This window comes from Hermetia illucens, chromosome 4 (assembly GCF_905115235.1).
Source record: "Hermetia illucens chromosome 4, iHerIll2.2.curated.20191125, whole genome shotgun sequence".
In the NCBI taxonomy this organism is placed as follows: domain Eukaryota; kingdom Metazoa; phylum Arthropoda; class Insecta; order Diptera; family Stratiomyidae; genus Hermetia; species Hermetia illucens.
The window spans coordinates 21694089-21714464 of NC_051852.1; the positions used below are offsets into that span (position 1 = coordinate 21694089).

At 42.1% G+C, this 20376-nt stretch overlaps 1 protein-coding gene across 3 annotated transcripts in view; it reads right to left on the bottom strand.

Moving 5' to 3' along the window:
* The window catches only part of LOC119656002 (serine-rich adhesin for platelets), a 201701-nt gene continuing 181325 nt past the window's right edge, over positions 1-20376 (bottom strand). The window contains exons 5-6 of one of the 3 annotated variants that reach the window (XM_038062240.1): positions 7941-8363; positions 1110-1240 (exon numbers count right to left, since the gene is read on the bottom strand). In XM_038062240.1, the coding sequence (XP_037918168.1) occupies positions 7951-8363 (413 nt within the window). In that variant the 3' untranslated portion in view covers positions 1110-1240; positions 7941-7950. Of the gene's footprint in view, positions 1241-7940; positions 8364-19203; positions 19349-20376 lie in introns of those variants that run through there. The other 2 variants (XM_038062243.1, XM_038062242.1) reach the window with 2 other exon arrangements.

Consider the following 20376-nt stretch of genomic DNA (forward strand, 5'->3'; position numbering starts at 1 on the left):
TGCTTCGACAATAATATTTTATTTTCATATCAATTTCTTTCGCTCGTATCATAAAAAAAAAACCAAATGCAGAAATAAACATGGTCTAGATCGCATTGTTTCTGTTTAGTATTTATCATAAGAATAATTAATTGCTACGTATAACTCTATGGAATAATTTTACTTAGGAATGATAATATTTATAGGTTTTATTTCCTTTCATATCGTAGTGTAATAGTAGTTATCGATAGTAGAAGCGAAATAAATTCCAAACTAGACTTTGAAAGCAAAATCCTTCCCCTTCTAAGAGGCTTCATATGGAGTAAACTTAGGAAAGTACTTGTTTCGTGTTTCTTTCGTTTTATATACAAGACTGAACGTGAACTTCTCAATACAAAGTGACGATAAATAAATGTCTTTTGTCTTCGACTTCGTCTTTATCTTTTTTGTTCCTGGAATGACATTTTCAACATTTTCAAATATTACAAATTTTGATTTCCTCCATAATTCTTTGAATCATAAATTCACAATTGATAAATGCTCTTCTGATCCGTAGCAGTGTTTCTGTGTGAAAAATTATATACAAATTAGACGCAATAAACAATAATAATTCAACAAAACAAAATCTAGAATTTACATCCGAATCTTTTCTTTTGGAAAAATTGTTGTGTGGGGTGTAAATTTGTAGGTCTATTTCCTCCTTTCTTTCCAAGAGTGTGATTGGTGCCGATCAAAGTAATTTTCGTTTTTTTTGGGCGAAAAATCATTTTATTTTCTTTACAGATTTCATCAAACTAAAATCATTAGAAAAATATCAAAACGAAAACAACACTCACACAACTATAATAATCGAATTACATTAGAAATAATCAATTCTTCAATGCACTGATAATAGCAATAATAATTTAATATAATAAATCGGTCTTTTGAGTTCCCTCACTATAAGCGACCGTAAGATCGTCAGTTGCAGGCTTTAGATATTGAAGACTTTCCGGTTCATCGTTATTACATCCAGAGCTACCGTTTAGTATGTAATCGACACCATTTGAATTACATGATGCGTTGGTAGTTTTCAATAACGCTGTCGTTTCGTTATCTGATGAGTTTCCATTTGTTGTTGTTGTCGTCGTCTTCGATGCAATTGTATTGTTGCTGTGCTTGCGGAATTCATCATCTGTGTCGGGGCTTCGGGTTACACCTAATTCGAAATGTGTATTGATTTGAGCTTTCATTGGAATGTAGCTACCTAGGGGAGCCGAGCCTAAAATGAGATTTAGAAAAAGATGGATATTGTAATTACTGGAGGTTGAGCAGTGAGCAATAGACTATTTACTAGTTTATAAGTTAAGCATCTTTAAGTGATGCTTTGAGATAAGGATACTAAGAACCTGAGGATAAGATCACGAGGATATTTCGGCCAAACATTTGAGAACGGATCATATTTCTAAATTTGGTTTGAGCAATACAAGGATCAAATGAATATAAACACGTTTTTTTCTGGAAAACATCTAATAAATATTACTTTCCAAAATTTGGAATCACTTTTCTACGCAGTTATCTTCATATGGTATTTCCCCATTGTAGAGGCATATTCCAATTTCAAAAAAAGGGCTTAAGCCGGGTACTCAATCAATTACATTTATTCTCTACAATATGCTGACCATTTTCAAAACGTATACCCAAAGAGCTTCCTTGAGGGCTCCAGAAGTCGACACATCGGGTAGAAAATCTACCGAGACTTCTCACGAAATCGTGGAAATTACATAGACCGAGAGGACAGGAGCGAATATACTTATTCAGGAAAGACCGGACAGTCTCCACCTAAATCTTATAAGGTTCAAGATGGTCAGCGAGTTGCAAAGAAGTGCTTTATCAGAGGAGAAGCTTAATACTCTGACGATGGAAAAGAGTTCTCATTGGGATTGGAGTCGCTAAGATATTGTATCTCAGGTAAACCTTCCTTAGCTGCGTCTATAGTAATTGCAAGGATAATTTCCAAGGATGATATCGGAATATCAGTGGCTTAAGAGGTCTGAGTGTACCAGAGGCAGATTCGTAACCTGCAAGGTGAAATAAGCAGGCAATTTTGGAGCATGTATCATTCTTAAATTCAAATCAAAATATATATACTGTAGTGGTCAAAACTTTGGCAACTTTCATTTGACATGAAACAAACACTTGTAAAATTTTCCTTTTTCTTTTTTTTTTAACATTTTTTTTTATAGTTGGCCTTTATTTTATCCTTTTAAAAGTTAATATGATTACTGTTAATTTAAAGTAAAAACAAAAAACTTTCGGTTAAAAAACTAAAGTTGCCATTTTTTCCACCCGTCAAAACTTTGGAGACTTTTGTATTAGAAGCAGTTTACAACAATAACAATGTAAAACAAGTCGGGAAACCGGAAGCTGGACGCTTCAGATATGAAAGATTTTGTGTATTTCTTTTATAAAGACATTTGAGTGTGAATTTTTCCCATTAGTACGTAACAGGTATTATACGCATATATTATGTGAGAATATTCACTTTCGGGTGATATTGACATTCAAAATCTTGGATTTCCAAAGAAGTGGCAACTTTTATAATTATAGTTTTGTTAGTAATAGTGCGATTTCCACCAAACTTTGTAGGATCAAGCTCTATATTATAGCCTATATCGTGGTGCTAGGATGAATTTAAGAGGGATTCTGCAGCCAATTACTTAACTTTGCTATTACTATTATTAACTTTATTTGAAGAGATATCGGTATGGAAGGTATTTCGTAGCCTTGCCACCATACAGTGGCAGCATCTTCATTTTTTTCAAATTTTTCGGTTTGGTACTTTCTGAGAATGGTCCCGTTAAATTAACGATCACTTTCAACTCCCGAAAGGGGAGTTTGCTTTCGTTGCTCCACAAAACGCGACCCCAAACAGCCACTGATCGATCAATATGAGTTTCCGCAAATTTTTTCTTTCATATTTTTCTTCGACATCCAAGGCCATCAGGACGTCATCCCATTAGTCCATTTGTACTAAAAGTTATTATAATTAGGCCATATAAGTAAAAATCAATTATATTACAACCCCAAAGAACGCTGAGCCGCTGGTGTCGATATTTGACATTGTAAAATTCAGAAGCTCCTTTCGAACATGTGTACGCAGCGTTAATCGAGGATCTGCGCATTGATTTTGTTAAGTTAGTTGGGCATCTACCTCCTTTGGAAAGATCCACCGTACTCCTTTCCTTCTGTTTTTTATGGATTCTCCATGGCACAGATTTTGTGACACCAAAAACCACTCCGACCCATAAAGTGTTACCATTTGAAAATTTTACAAGCATTCGATTCTCTTCACAGAGAAGTTTCCAAAGTTTTGACCACTACTGCACATAAATGTCTTTCAGAGTTACTAATTGGAGACTTCGTGGCTATCTAAGTTCTATTGAAACTGCTTGTCGGAGCGCCAGTACGGTTGTCAGCGCGCCCACTCAACTGTGGATATAATAAGCATGGCGGCGAATCTGGCAAAAGATGGGTTGATATCCGGCGACTGCTGTGCCGTGTTGGCATTGGAAGTCAAAAACGCATTCAACTTCGCCAACTGGAACCGGATTAAAGCATCGTTGGCTGACTTAGGTGTTTCTATCTCTTAGAGAGGTCTCTCTGGTACGGAACGGATGATTGATGTCAAACTGAGCTTTAGAGAATACTTAGAGTGTGCTTATCAAAAGGTAGCCAGTGCCATCAAAACCGTGCTGAAACGCTGTCGGACGTTGCTTCTAATCGGGATGATGCCATACATTCTGCTTTACGCGTCGCTAGTGTGGGCAGAGACGCTTGCAAACTCTCAGAGGCAGAAGCAGGTGAATTAGGTTTACCGACTTATGGCCTTGAGAGTTTGCAGCGCCTTTAGGACCACATCAGATGAGGCAGTAGTGGTGGGAGTGGGCATGACGATTTAGGTATGTTTTGCATCCACCAGTATGAATAAACTGACTCATGCGTTCAGTATAGAATGGCATGATTCTGCTTGTTTCAGCGGGGCTCTGATTGTGGTTGCAAAATCGATTCGTATCTTAAAAAGACCGTGGAGTTAAGTCAACACGACGGGCACTCACGTTAAACTACTGCGATGTAACTAACATACCATGCAAGACGCATAGAGGGCGCACAGAATGTAGGCATGCGGGAAAGTCAGAGTCGAAAGATTTCTAGCAACGAAGATGGGACGAGTCTATGAAAGGTCGCTACACGCACTGGCTCATTCCCAACATTGAGATGTGCCTTGAGCGGCAACAGAGAGGGGAAACCAACTACCATAATACTCAGTTCCTCGCGGAAAACGGTAGTTGTTACAAACAGTATCTGCATTGTTTTGGGTTGGACGACTCATCGAATTGTCTTATATGCGATAGCATACCAGAAAATCTAGAGCATGTGATGTTTCACTGCCAAAGTTTCGCAGGGGAGAGGAGGAATCTAAACCAAGCGCTGAGTGGCGGCGTGAATCCGGAGAATATAGTTGCGGAGATGAGGAGATGGAAGTCATATATAAGCATAAGGGAGGAGGGCCAAGCTAGGTGGTTTCTCGTGAAGAACAGCAACATACTCTATATGAATGGCAACTCTCTTGGCAAAATGAAACTAGAAGCAGATGGACTGCACGGCTCATTGGCAACTTAGGTGCGCTCCTCAATCGGAACTATTTTTTTTACCCGCTCCTAAGTGTATAGGGAAGTTACCTGGACAAGATTGGGAAAACAGGATCTCCTGATTGTGAGTTTTGCAATGAGGTTGTGGTCGACGCCCATCACACTTGTGGAAGGTGGGATGGGATTTGTCAATACCTTTATTTAAACGCAAGGGATCTCCTTCCAAACATCATTTTCGAGGACATGCTAAGGAACGATGATTGATGGAGCCGTGTTGCGCATTACCTTCAGGTTCTTCTTGTTGCTAAGTAGATAGAGCTCAACCGATGAACCGGTCGGATAGCAGGGGGTTTCTTGAACTAACAACTCCCCTCCGTTGGTGAAAGGACTTCCCTGGTTTGAAGGCTTCCCAAGGCGGAACTCGGGGACTAACACAAAGTAACGTGATAAACGGTTCCAGGCTAGCCTTCTGACGATGGGGAGGAGTATATTTGGTAGTCCGACGGCGTACCGTTGCGAGAGTCCAACACTCTTGGGTAAACGCATTCCCAAGAAAATAAATATTTATAAGTGGAGCATATTTTTGCTCCAGCTCCAATCGGAATCTACACTCAACGTCGTGTATCGAGACTCAGCTTCCAACAAAACAAAAAAATCATAAGAGATCTCGCCTCTGATCTCTACTTTTCCTTTATCCGCTTTCAATATCGGACTGTCTGAAAGCACAAGAAGGAATCGAGTTTTCATGATGACTAAATGATTTACACTCTCATTACTAGTTCGTGATATTCGTTGATCAAATCGGCGTAAGGAGACCAAACAATACATATCGGGAAACACTGCATGAAATTCATAAGAAACAGGCGCCCAACCTCCCAGTGAAGATTAGGCCCCTACAGATTATAACATTTTTATCTAGAATTGTTAAAGCGAAAGAGAAATGGTTTCTCTGCATAAATAGAGAGAAACCAAAACCAATGCCAATCAAATGCAATGTGGAAATTCAATTATAAATTCCGTTTCCGTTCCACTGATGTAGGGAAGGTAGTTCCCAGATTTTCACCAAATTTCTGGTCAATAGGAGTCATCTGCTTCTGAGTAAATGGGTGTGACGGACAGACAGACATTGAACCGATTTACTAGTGACAGAAACGGAGTTTATAATTGAATTTCTGTACTTTCTTCGCTAGAAACATCGAATATACATGTTAGAGGTTACGATGCGCGTTGAAAAAACCTTTCAAATTAACAAAAAAAAAACGTTTGAAAAGACTAAAACGGCTAGAGGTAGAGGCAACAAGACTAGACACTGGAAAGGGTGCTAAGACAACCTTATTAATAGCACCATGTGATATTCAGTAACCATCTGGATTACGTGCGTTACTTCCGCATAAGGGCATCAGAAACCGGGGGGAACATTTTGTTTGAATGAAGGCTTTGTCTTTTTAGCAAAAAGATAGGTGTAGATATACAACAAAATCAACACAAATTAAAAACATATTTGCCAAAGCACCCTTTATAAGTAATGTCAGGTCAGTAGGAGGTAAATTGTAGGTAATTTTTTTGAATTAGAGAAAAAGAGACACATTCAAATATTCAGGACTTATTTGAAGTCTCAAATACCTCAAGGGATTTATTTGGAGTCTCAACCCTTTAAGGAACTCTTCTGATGTCTACTATGAAATAGCCCTCCAAGTCTCTGAAAACTCATTATCCGATTCAATTTGATCTATATGAAAAGTTTCAACGCAGAAATTAGTCCAGCTTGAATTTTTAATGATCTGAGAGCTGAAAACCCGGAAAGCTAATTGGACACATTTTTTTTCCAAAACCTGCTCCTGTTTGTAATTCCCTTGTGGGGCATCCATCCTAGCTGTTACTCATATTTCAAATTTAAGGAGAAAAACTATCCGAGCTTGGCATGAAGTTACGTTTCTTTCCAACTGGAGGTCGATTACAAGAAGATCGCATCAGTGAAGGAACGTCAATTGAGCATGTGAGGTCGACAAGTGTGAACGCTTCTTTTTGTTTACCTACTTAATGGTGAAATTATAGCTTTGGGTAGGTATCCTCCAGAATATTTTTTCGACTGCACGGCAATAGACTACTTATACGTGTATTCTTATGACAATACTTTCAAATAGATTTCTTTGTGATCGATGTATTGACATTTCAAATGTAAAATTTACCGCAAAGTCGTCCGTCCTGTCGCTCTCTATGATTCTGAGTGTTGGTCGACTATAAAAGACAATGAACGACATCTTGCGGTAATGGAGACGAAGATGATGCGTTGGACTAGTGGCGTCACATGTTTTGATCACATCCGAAATGAGACTATTCGCGATCGTTATAGGGTTGCACCGATCATGGAAAAATTGCGCGAGAGGCGACTTCGATGGTATGGTCACGCAATTCGTGTTAACGAGAATTCACTTGCCAAGATTGGTCTTACCATCGAAGTCGATGGTAAACGGCCAAAAGGCAGGTCGAAACAACGGTGGCTTGATACGCTGAATGGGGATTTAAAACCCTCGAGATTGCATCCAGATCAGGCATTTGATAGAGCTAAATAGCGAAACCCTTCACGACGAGCCGACCCCGCTTGTGAACGGGACAAAGGCTGAAGAAAAAGAATCCTTTCAAATAGATTGACTCATCTGTAAATTCGAAAGATATCATAGTTGAAGTTAGATAGGGTTTAAATGTTGAAAAAAAGAGGTACTTTCCCTTTTTAGCTTACATATTTTTTTATTTTACGTAATCCGTATTTCGGGAACCAACTATTCCCTTTTCCAGGGTGCCATCTTCTGAAAATTCTGAAGAAAGAAATAGTTGGTATCCGAAATACGGTATATGCAAAATAAAAAGTATTTTAGTCAAAAGCCTTTCTAAAATTTCGAATGACATCATTGTCTCATAACAAAATCAATTAGAACTTTCACAAATTTGCGAAAAGGGAGTAGCTAGTGCTCCACAATATATCAGACTACTAACTACTTTCAATATAAAGCCTTATATCTATTAATTTTTTTTTATATTAAATAAGACAATCAATAAAACTATAGATACTTTGGCGATTGGTTTCATAATGCTGGAATAGGGGTTGACCGTTGGTTTTAAAGGCAAACATCGCACAAACCATCAAATAAACAAATACAAAAGTTACCATTCTGGTGATGCCTGTCCTGTATATATATATCATTTGCACATCCGCATGCAGTGGAATGCTGTAAATGCGATTTGCATTCTCTTCAGGGAAGACATAATGACATAGAGATAAGTGGACTTTTAAAAGAAAAAGCAATCTACAAGTCTATCTAGACTACGTACTCTGCAACAACTAAACCGTTGCATCCGAGTCTAAAGACAACGAGGGGAAAATAACTACAGACTGTAAACGTTTAGCATTGACTGGTCTCAATTTAATATTGGCAGCAGTAATTATTGGGGATGAGGATGCTGAAGGGGGCGAAAAAGTTGAAGTCAATGTCGTTGCTGTTGTCGCTGTCGCTTCCGATGAAGATAAGACTGATGATGGCCTCGCAGATGGCTCCAAGGATGACGGCGACGACGACGTTCGAGATAAAATCATTGAGGAGGATATTATGTTAATGGAAGTATCATTAGCTGTTCGATTTGTAGCTGTTCTAGTGGTTATGGCTTGTTGCGTCCTTTCCACAGCCAATAGAATTGCTCTATTTTGATGGAGAAGATGCTGCGGCAACATTATACTGTTCGGACCACTTTGGTAATCTGAAAGTAATATTTGCATATCGTACATTAAAACTTGTTTGTGGAGCGAAGATTTTATTATCTTCAGCTTTTGCTAATTTGATCAAGCCAACAGAGAGCATTTGATTACGTCTTTTTTTTTGCATAGCATACTCGTACGTAACACAATATTTTGTTTGGGTTTTCTACTGACGAAATGAAAAAACTTTTGAAACTGAAATGTAGTATTGATCTTGAAATGGTGAAATGAAAATGAATTTGAATTTCAAATGAGCATTGATGAATAATTGTTGTGAAAAATGTCTGTGTGTCCTATTAATTGATTTGAATAAAAATGTTTTCCTTTTGTCATCACTTCTGTGTGATTGGGGGCGAGTTTATGATTTTTCGACATCAGATGTTGCTTGACTACTTTTCACATTCAAAAATTCCGAGCATAAAAATCATTCAAGGTGAACGAGGGAGTCAATTACAGGTTTGGAGTCAAGGCACCGTAAAACTGCTCGCCCTCTCAATCAGGAAGTAGGATCCACTTGGCGCTGGTTGCTCTGAATCTCATCGTGATGATTTAAAACCATAAAACCTACAACTGCAGCCTTAATAAGCAACTAAAATAGCAAATTTTAATACACTGACTCGAAGTATCTAAAATCTGGCACAGGTTTAACCAGTTAGGTGTAATAATAATAACGGATGAAATGCGGAATTAGGAGGACACTGTTAAGATTGCATACTTACGTATCTCTATGCATCTTCGGGTGCAGCGACCGAAGATAACACAAATAGATACATAACCAGTTCTATTGATTACTGAATCCGAATGTTGATATGATTTTAGTTTTTATTTATAAAGATATCAAATCAAGTCGGTGTTTGAGAGGAGTTCTAGTGTTTCTCAGCATAAGATTGAAACTTCTTTTCAAACTAAATTACAAAAACTGAAAAGGAAACGATATCACGTCATTTTGCAACCATTTTTTTGACCGTGAGGGCAGCGTGATACCAACCAGCAGTTGAACGGATTCGGCGATGACCGTCCTCCAGAAGCACAATCTGGAGGAGTACAAACGAAATTAGAAGTAGTCCATCGAAAATGGAAGACATTTGAAGACAACCATCTTTCAGCCAAACAGAACTTGGCTCAAACCAAGGAGTTTTTGCAGAAGTATACGACGAAGCCGAAGCCGAACACGAAGTGCATAGCATCGAATTTGCGAAAAGGCTGTCAAAGTTCAGGAAGCGAGCGGGACGCACCAACGACTCAGTAGATGTGACCTTACCGTCAGTAGAACCAGATGCGGTCAGGCTGGAGCGGATTAAGGTTCCAACCTTTGATGGAAGTTGCTCAGCTGGGGTTTCGTTCAGAGTCCTCTTAAAATCTCGTGTCCACGACAACAGGAAACTATCCGGGGTGCAGAAGCTATAGTATCTTCGGGCATCAGTAAAGGGAGAAGCGTCTCAGCAAATTAGGCATCTTAATATGTCGGATCCCAACTATTTGGCAGCTTGGGATCTCTTGACGAAGAGATTAGACAACAAGCGCATTATTGCTCAGTCACTTTTGGCCAGTTTTGGAGCTGAAAACTGTGGTAAATGCCGAAGCCTTCAAAAAAATGGTTGATACCATCAGGTCACAGCCTATACGAGTGCCCGACGTCCCAAGGCTACACCATAGACAAACGGAGAGAAGTCGTTAAAGCAAGCAACTTGTGCTTCAACTACATGCGTGCGCATCGAGTGTACCAATGCACATCAAAGGCAGCGTGTAAAACTTGCGGAAAGAAACACCATTCTATGCTGCATCCTACGACAATGGACAAGTCTGAAGCTCCGAAAAAGTCAAACCCGAACCATTCTGACCGGTCTAAGAGCAACCTCGTGAATCGGGGAAACATGTGGACCGTGCTATTGGCAACCGCAATAATTGAGCTGCGAAATGTCAATGGCGACATCATCAAACTGCGCACCCTAATAGACCAATTCTCCCAGAATTCCTTCATTACGGAATACGCTGTAAATTTATTGGGGTTGAAACGAGAACGTGAATTGGAAGTGCAACCAGGAAGTACCAATAACCGTGAAAAAATGGTCAAATAGGTACCACCGCAAAAATCATTGATACAATCACGAGGCCTCTTCCTTATCCGACGATACGTAATGGTGGTGACATTGGGCTGACCCTCGCAGACCTAACTGATCCAAATTACAGAACTAAGGGCAGAATCGATGTTCTCCTTGGAGCAGATATATACGGAGATATTCTATTGGACGGAATTATTCACAGAACTCCAACAGCACAAAAAACGAAGACGGGATGGATTCTCTCTGGTCCGATAGCAGCCCCACCAGAAAACAATATTAGCATCAGTTTTGTAAATACCAACGATTCGGACAAAAGACTTGAATAATTCTGGAGTCAGGAAGAGGTAGTTCCCAAAGGGATGCTTAGTAAGGAAGAAGAGGAATGTAAAACGCACTATCAAGCGACCACCAAACGGACGATTCGAAGTGCAGCTCCCATCCAAAGCTGACACAAGGACAAATTTGGCACCATCGAGTAAGTCTGCGATTCTGAAATACGAAGCGCACAAGAAGAGGATGCTCAGAAACCGAAAATTGCTTCGAGAGTAGAACGAATGCTCGCAAGGTTACCTAGACTGCGGACACATAGAGAAAATACCAAAGGATGAAGTCGGTTTACCGTCATATTATCTACTACATTATGCAGTCATCAAGGAATCCAGCACAACGACTCGGATGCGAGTGGTCTTCAATGCATCAACAAAAACTGCATCTTTGAAATCCTTGAATGACTTGTTGATGACAGGACCAGCCATACAAGATTCGATCATCGTACTTCTTTTGCGATGGCGTTTGTATCACGTCGTACTAACATGAGATGTAGCAAAAATGTACCGACAAATACGAGTCCATGAACGAGCAAGATCGATTTCCGAATGCAGTAACGTACCTGCAAAGGGATTTTTTTTTCGGCGACCTAATGATGAATAATGAAATTACAAATCTCCGAGTTATTGAGGTGCCAAGATGGATTGGGATTACCCTCAAGGACCGAATCGAATTACATAGATTTTGTGAGGCATCGAGAACGGTTACCGCTGTTGTGATCAACTTTCGGATCCTTAAACACTCGGAGGAGCCCAAGGCTAGATTACTAACGGTTGAAACGAAAGTAACATCGCTTACTGTACAAACCATATTACGGCTTGAGCTCAATAGCGCAGTATTGTTGGTCAAACTGATGAATCAAGTTAAGGCCTCAGATGTCAGTTGGACTAGTACTGTCACCCACAACTGGACAGATTCAACGATTGTACTCTCTTGGTTAGGCGACCATCCAGCTCGATGGGAGGCTTATGTCGCGAATCGAGTGAGTGAAATTCATGCAAGCAGCACACCGGAACAATGACATCATGTGGGGACGCAAGAGAACCCTGCTGACTGCGCTACACGAAGATTGACTCCAACACAGCTAAACGGTTATGGGTTATGGTGGGGTGGCCCAAAAATTCTCACATCCGATACTTTGAGTCAGTATTGATTAAAAAGCAAAAGAACACTACTGTGAACTACGAATTAAGTAACAGCGGCAATAAGCAAACTCGAAATAGATTTCTAAGTAGGCATGACACCCTCATCATTGTCCCCAAAATTAATAAACCATCTGACTGGATGACGTCATAATAAAATAATTTTGAGTACAATACTTTTTGCAAATTTTAGGGAAAAAACAAAAAAACAAGGGAACCGGAAGCTGAACGCTTCAGGTACGAAAGGTTTTGTGTATTTCCCCGTTAAATAAATGATCACTTTCGACCGCTCCCACCCCACGCCTTTCTAACAAATCTCAAAACTAAGACCGGCTTCGAAAAGTACTAATCGAGATTCGAGGTTTCATTTGATACCCGACATGACTATATTCGGTGAAAAAAATTTTACACCCCCCTTTCACATGTATGGGGGGACCCTCTCTAAATCTCAACGTAGAAGGGTGTCACTCACTACATGTCTGGGCATTCACAGTTCCCACCTTCTCACAAAATTTCGTGCCAATCGGTATAGCCGTTTCTGAGAAAAGTGCGTGTGACAGACAGACTGACAGATGGACCTGTGAGGAGTGGTCAGATCTCCCATCAAGCGCGACCCCAGCTGGCGGATTGGGGCATACCTATTGATGTGTAAATATGTGTTCATGCACTTTTCTTTTCTGACTGTGCATGGACTAGTGTTTGCTCATCTCTGTTGCGTGGACCAAAATGGCTCTGGGAAGGATACCTAGAACGTAAAATCATCATGGAAGACGAGAGAAGCAGGAAACTTACGGTGCAGGGGTTCGGAATCCCAGTACCAACGGCTTTTGGGCGTGAGCAAGCGGGCTCCCGGTCATCGATATCCTTCGAGCGCAGTGCCTCGGTGGTGGATAACTTAGCCACCTTGGCATATAATGTTACAAGTGATTTGAATCTGAAGAAGGAGGTGTTCAAGATCAAACAAAGATGAACTGAAGGCAGATCGTTGGACAACAAAAACCGTGATAACACCTACCGCATATGTTCAAGATGAGCGACAGCAGGAGGTGCTCCAAGAACAAGGAAGAGATCCATTCAAAAGAAGCTCGTCAACTTTGAGATCTCCACCAATGCCAATGAAGGATAAAGTACAGGCAAGGTCAATAAACGCCAAAAATGAAGATGTGTATAAAAGGAGTAACCCTGCCGGGACTTATAGGGAGCAGAGTCCCGATCCGGAGGAATTACCCTTCACTCAGCTTGGGGCAGAAATAGTTGAGTTGTCCGCGTTTATCAAGAACAAGTACAACGTGTACCAAGCCATAAAGAATATGGTTAGGGCTATTAGAGTCCTCTATAATAGATCGCAGATGGAGGAAAAGAATAATAAGGATACACCGAACCCCGCTGTGCAGACAGTAACACAAGTGACCCAAGTGACGCCTAACCGTACTTTTATCGAATCACGGCGAAATAAAAGAGTACGTGAAAAAGAGGGAGATCTAAATAATCGGCAAGCGCCTAAGAGAAAAAAAGGCGGACAGGACATTCTGAAAACCAGCACCAATAGCTCAGAAGGAGGAAAGCGTACCGCGAATGTAGGAAACTCGATCAGCGCTGCGAAGCCGAAGACGAACGAAAACGATGGATGGACTAAAGTTACCAACAAAAAAGCGAAAAGCAAAAGTGCGAACTCGTTTATCTCCAGCAAGGGCAATCTGTCCTACGCGGAGATACTCAAAAAGGCCAAAGCTGATCTTGACCTAAAAGATCTGAACGGAAATGTGAATAGAATCCGAAGAACTCAGAAAGGGGATCGCATGTTCGAGCTGAAAAGATCCACCGTAGACAAAACTGATGACTTTCGCACTCAAGTCAAAAACTCGCCGCAGTGCGTGCCCAAAAACATGAGATCTATATACAATTTAAGGATCTTGATGAAGTGACATCGAAAGGAGAAATTTGTACTGCTCTGAAGGAGCAACTCAATTTGAAAGAACTCTATTGTGGGCTTATGAAAAGCCTAAGGTGGTACTAAAACGGATGGAACGGATGTTGGCTGCCGGAAGGGTGCGGATTGGATGGGTTGTCTGCCGTTTACGAGAACAAACTTCACTAAAGAGGTGCTTTAAATGCCTCATGTTTGGCACTTCGCGAAGGCATGCACCAGCAGCATTGAGCGATCCGATCGATGTATCATAGAAGGTGTGGGGAGAAAGGCCATATTGCCAGAGAGTGCAAAAGGGACCCCAAATGCCTATTGTGCGAAGTAAAATAGGAACAGGATAACCGACATATAGCCAGCGCAAACTGTAATGAGAAAATGAGGTTTATTCAAATAAACCTCATTCATTGCAGAGTCGCTCAGGATTTACTTGAGCAGACCACATTCGAATCTGAGATGGAAATTGTCATCATACGTGAACCGTATAGAAACTGTCACGGTCGCATATGGGTCACAGATTCGACTGGTGGAGCGGCGATATTAGCTTGCGGTCGACAGGCCATACAATGTACTGCAAGTCAGGCAGTGAGTAGCTTTGTGTGGGTGAAAATAAGTGGTGTATATGTATACAGCTGTTACACCCCATCAAGTTTGACACTGTCTGAATTCGAGGAAATGTGTGATAAACTAGTCCAAAGGTGATTATCGGTGACTTCAATGTTTGTGTGGGGTAGCAGAGAATCAAATGCTAGAGGGCGCAGTTTATTAGAAGCTTTTGTGCAGATGGACATAGTTTTGGCTAACGAAGGGGGAAAACGGGGATCAGGCTTGGTTGTAGACCTGACTTTTGTTAGCTCTGCGCTGGCGCGTGGTATGTCCTGGTCCGTCAGCGAACGCTACACCCACAGCGATCAGCAGGCAATCTTCTTTGAGATATGCGTCGAGGGGCAAAGGGCCATCATGCCCTAACTCGAAAAAAATTTCAAGCTGGTCTGCAAAATCCTTGGATGAGCAGACCTGCATAGAGGTGTGGTTAGATCAACCTGATAAAGCAGGCACCTCTACGGAAAGAGCCATCCATTTGGCTCAATGCATCGCCAAAGCATGTGACGTGTCCACGCCTAGGAGGTATTCGTTCCCCAGTAGAAGACCACACTATTGGTGGAATGATGAACTGACCCATGTTCGATCAGCCTGCTGCTGCAAGCTAGAAGAGCGGCTCAGAGGACGGTAGGTAGAGTCGATCAGGGGCAGAAAGAGTGCGCCTATAAGGCAGCCCGCAAAACCCTCAAGCTCGCCATCTAGCGTAGCAAGAGGAAATGCTTTAAGGAGCTCTGCTCAGAAGCGGACATAAACCCGTGGGGGAGTGCTTACAGAATCGTGATGGGACGATTCAGAGGCTGTTCATCTCCGTAGAACACGTGCCCCACCCTCTTGCTGAAAATCATCCAGCGGTTATTCCCCCAGCAAGAGGAGAGCACCGACACATTCCAACCACCTCTGAATGTGACGGCAATTCCGCTAGTCACCAGAGAGGAGCTGCTGGAGATCTGCGGTAGAATAGGGGACAATAAAGCGCCGGGCCTGGACGGAGTACCGAATAAGGCCCTTAAGCTTGCCGTGAAATCCGCATGGAAGCGGCAGAAGTTAGTACTTCTGCCTAAGCCTAGTAAACTTCCAGGTGAACCATCCTCATATCTACCCATATGTCTCTTGGACACTGTGGGGAAAATACTAGAGCGGGTAATCTATAATAGATTACTCCCGGTTGTTTAGAGCCAAGGCGGGCTTTCAGATCAACAGTATGGGTTCCGTAAAGCCAGATCAACCATTAATGCCATCAAATTGGTTACTGGCTTGGCCGAAGATGCAATCCACGGAAAGGGTAGTACCAGCAAATATTGTGTGGTAGTAACCCTGGACGTGAAAAATGCATTCAATTTGGCCAATTGGAATTTAGAACGCAAATCCCTAGCGGAGGTTTGTATTCCCGCCTATCTTGCTGCTATCGTCGATAGTTATTTAACTGAAAGGAGTCTCTGGTATGACACTGACGACGGATCCCAGGAGTACGTTATTTCCGCGGGTGTCACGCAGGGCTCCATATTGGGCTCGCTACTGTGAAACATCATGTACAACGATGTACTTAATCTTCCCCTTCCGGAGAAAGCCACAGTGATGGGTTACGCTGACGACATAGCGCTGGTTGTTAGCATCTCGAAGATGCTGAGTTATACTCTAGCGAGGTAATCAGTGCTGTTAAAAGTTGGCTAGAGAGCTCTGGTCTGGTACTTAATATAATAATAATCGTTGGCGCAACAATCCATGTTGGATCTGGGCCTTGAAGTGTGTTAGAGCACTTCATTCAAGACCGTAACGGTACACTAGGAGGCAATGTGGTCAGCATTGCGCTCGCCCGAGATTATTACCCTGATTTGACTCAGGTACTCATTCACAGCTGAGTCGACTGGTGTCCGACGTCAAATCACGATACAAATTCCACTGCCACCAGCGAGATTTGAACCGCCACCTTCCGTACGACAGCCTTGCGCTCTAACCACTCAGCTATCCGGACACTTCTGGTCTTCTGGTACTTGCGGAGGAAAAAACAGAAGCGTTCCTTATCATTAAGCGCCGGAAGAGAAATTACGCCTGTGTTAGAATCGGGAATCATATCATCACTTCCAAGCCACCATCAAATACTTGGGGCGGTGATAGACAGGAAGCTCAGCTATAAGCAACACGTACAGTATGTTTGCGATAAATCATCCACTGCTAGTATGTCCCTGGCGAGGATGATGCCGAACGTGGGAGGGCCACGGCATACCTCGAGCCAGGGTGGTAACCTCAATCATGCTCTATATGACCCCAGTTTGGAGGGAGGCGTTGTGGATGTCAGTTAATACTAAAAAACTGAGTGCAGTCTACAGGAGGACAGCCCTGAGGGTATGCTCTGCTTTCAGGACTGTCTCAGATGATGCAGCATTCGTCATCTCTGGAATGATGCCGATTGACATCTTGGCAAATGAGATGGCGAATATATGCAATGCGAAGCCAATCTCTCCCTTATCGCAGGACGATGGCAAGGCAGGAGATGGCAAGAGCGGTGGGAATGCTCAGGAAAGGGTCGGTGGACTCACAGGCTCATTCCTGCCATCGAGGAGTGGTCGGAGAGACGACACGGTGAGATTAATTATAATCTCACCCAGTTTCTCACGGGGCACGGAGGATATCGCCAATACCTGCACAGGTTTAAATTGGAGACCGCACCCGGCTGTCCAAATTGCGATGGAGTACCAGAGGACCCAGAGCATGTATTCTTCCACTGTCCCAGATTTGTGGAAGAAAGTAGGAATTTAGAGGAGACTCTAGGAGAGGTGCTGGTACCAAAAAATCTGGTGCCAAAAATGGTAGCACATCAGGAAAATTGGGATGCGGTCAACTACATGATCTGCGATCTGCGAAAGGCAGAGGAGAGGAGAAAAGCGCGGTCACGTGCGCCGCGTATAGAAGAAAGCTGACTAAGCTAGAATGAGCTGACTCCGCCCCGTGATATAATACCTTATAGTGGTTCCGCAGGGCAGGGAGGGAGTCGAGGGTGGTTTTAGTGGGTAAATATCCCACACACTGGTGTGTCCAGACCAGTGTCTTTTGAAGATTTCCACCTCCTGAAAAAAAAATTGTGTGGACTACGTGGAACCACGGTGAGATGAGTTATAATGTGACTCAGTTCTTCTATAGGTTCGGTCTCGATGAATCGCCCGATTGTCCTACGTGTGAAGGCGCAGCCGGAAATACAGAACACGTTTTCTTCGCCTGGCCAAGAAGAAAGCTTGAAATAGAGCTCAATATGATAAGGTACATGATGCAATCAAATAGGGCATGGGACGCGGTAGTTGCAATGGTGAAACGGATCTACCAGCAGCTAAAAGCAGCAGAAGCGCGGCAGAGACGTAGAAGGGAAGCTACTGCAAATAACGCCAGGCAAAGCGATAGCAGCTCGCTTAGAGTGAACAGCCTCGCGAAGCAATCCCAGAACGGTGGTCCCGCGGGGAGAGTGTGGAGCAAATATGGGAGGTTTTAGTCGATAAGAGTCCGGCATGCGTGTCCTAGATTCCACATACACAAACTGCAAACCGATAATAAGGTTTTGTTTTACACAAAACCTTAAAAAAGGGCAGAAAGGGTAGTGGAGAGTTATCTGAATTGAAAATTGTGGAGCTCTTTTCTGAAAAGAGGCAAGATATCTTAGGGATACTGAATATATTCATGGAGGTTGTTGATTACTGTTATTGATAGAAAAGATATAGATACTTTGCAAGGAACTAAGAAAGACTATTTTCTAAATACACCTCATGTTAAGAGATGCTAACATGAAGGACGGAAATGAAGTCGAGAAGCGCTATTAGGAGATTCTGGGCAGCAATGAATTCCACTTGCGTTGGAAGGGAAGACTATCATCGGGTTCACTCACCTCCAACTCGCGCTATCAAAGAATGGCACCTTCAACTAGAATTCCCATGGGTTTTGTGTTTATAACCTCATAAAGAAACAGAAAAGCAATTAGAGAGAAAAAAATTATCGATTTTTATAAAAAAGGTCACCGGTTGATATAAGCAGCCATAAAAAAGATTTTATTCAAATCGTGAGTTCTTTAGCATTGGGAGACCAAATTACCTCAAGAATCTAGTCTGGCCGATGTGCGCCGACAATAGGATTCCCACATTTTAAGGCATTAACCAGTTTCCCGAATTCATTCATAATATGGTGGGTCACATTTTCATTTATTAAACAAAAAGTTCAATGTCCTCCTGGTTCGCACGATTGTTTGGCAAACCATCTAATTAGCACTAAATTAATTTCGCTTCGGTCTTCCTCCTTTTTTATAGGAACACAAAACGAAATGCGCTTTAACTTTCTATTTCACTAACAATAAGTGATAAAAACTTTGCGATCATCATTAAGCGATCATGAACGAATGTGTAACGTAGTAAAGCGTATTAAATGGTTTTGAAATAGGCAAATGAGAATATTATTGCTATTAACAAGCCATTATAATTGAAGAGAGGTGGAGCCATTTCTGAGTGGAATGAAAGTTTAATTGACTGGTCTATCTAGCCTGGCGAGCTGGTCGCTCTGCAGGTATGAATGGACGCATGAGTGGACAGAAGCGGCACGAACATATGAAAATGATACAGGAAAACATGATTTTACGTAATAATTGGTGATTGTCATTAAAGTAAAAGAAGAAAAAATGAAGACGGAATGAACGAGGAGACCTACAAACAGCAGCTAGCTGGGCAATCTACATTTTGCCTCTTGTGCATGGCAAGGAACGCTAGTGCTTCGCCAAGAGCTGTATGGGTAAATGCATTGTAATTGGCACCTGAATATCTTTAATAGCCTTCGGACTGTACGCGCCAGCTGCTGTTTGGGTTTCTTTTGCTCTCGTTCCGGTTGCCGTCTATTCGAGTCATCTGAGTTACTTTTCTTTCTATCGACACAATCGATAATGTTATTAAGTAATTTACCTGGAAAAATAGATACTCAATTAGTGGCTTAAGAACCGATAGCGAGGATTACAGGGATGGCGATGAAGTTAGATGGGGTTTACCACCATATGAAGAGGTATTGGGAATTTCCGCTATGATTAACTAAAATATACACGTTCAACCATTTTACACACATGAAACCTAAATTTGTAACAAATTGTGTAGATGATACTGACTTCATTATAATTTTCGCTGCTTGGAAGTACAGGAATAGTTTTTTAGTACGGAGGGTATGATTTTGAAATGTTAATGACACTCATTCTTGTTATGCTATGGTTTTCATCTGCTGGCATTTGTGTTCTGCACCCAAACGACAGTTTATCATAAGAGAACATACAAATGAATTAAATTAAAAATCATAGCCTACTAGGTTGTAAGGAACAAGATCCGCGGGCAAAAATCACCTCAAGTGACATGCCCACGGCTCTTGTTGCAAATAATCACAACCCTTTTCCCGCAGCAGAAGCAGGATGAAAGAGAACCCCAACTGGCAGCTCAGCAGGGCGTCTTCTCGAACCCTGGTGTTACCAAAGAGGAACTTCGGGAAATCTGCAGACGTACTGGGGATAGCAAGGCTCCGGGATTGGACGGAATTCCGAACAAGGCTCTGAAGGTGGCGGTCAAGGCCAGACCAAGGTGGTTCGCAAGCACATTCGAATCGTGCATGGCGGAAGGAATATTTCCCGCCCAGTGGAAGAGGGAGAAGCTGATGTTGCTATCGAAGCCCCAAAAACAACCCGGCGTGCCCTCTTCATATCGGCCTATTTGTCTCTTAGACACCATGGGGAAGATGTTGGAGAGGGTGATATACAACAGGCTGCTCCCGTTCATCGAGATTGCGGGTGGTCTTTCAGAGCGGCAATATGGGTTTCGGCGAGCTCGTTCTACGGTCGATGCAGTAGCAAAGGTCGTGGAATTCGCTCGAAATGCAATGGCCATGGGTAAATGGTGTGCTCTGGTGACGCTGGACGTCAAAAATGCCTTTAACTCAGCCAACTGGGGCTGGA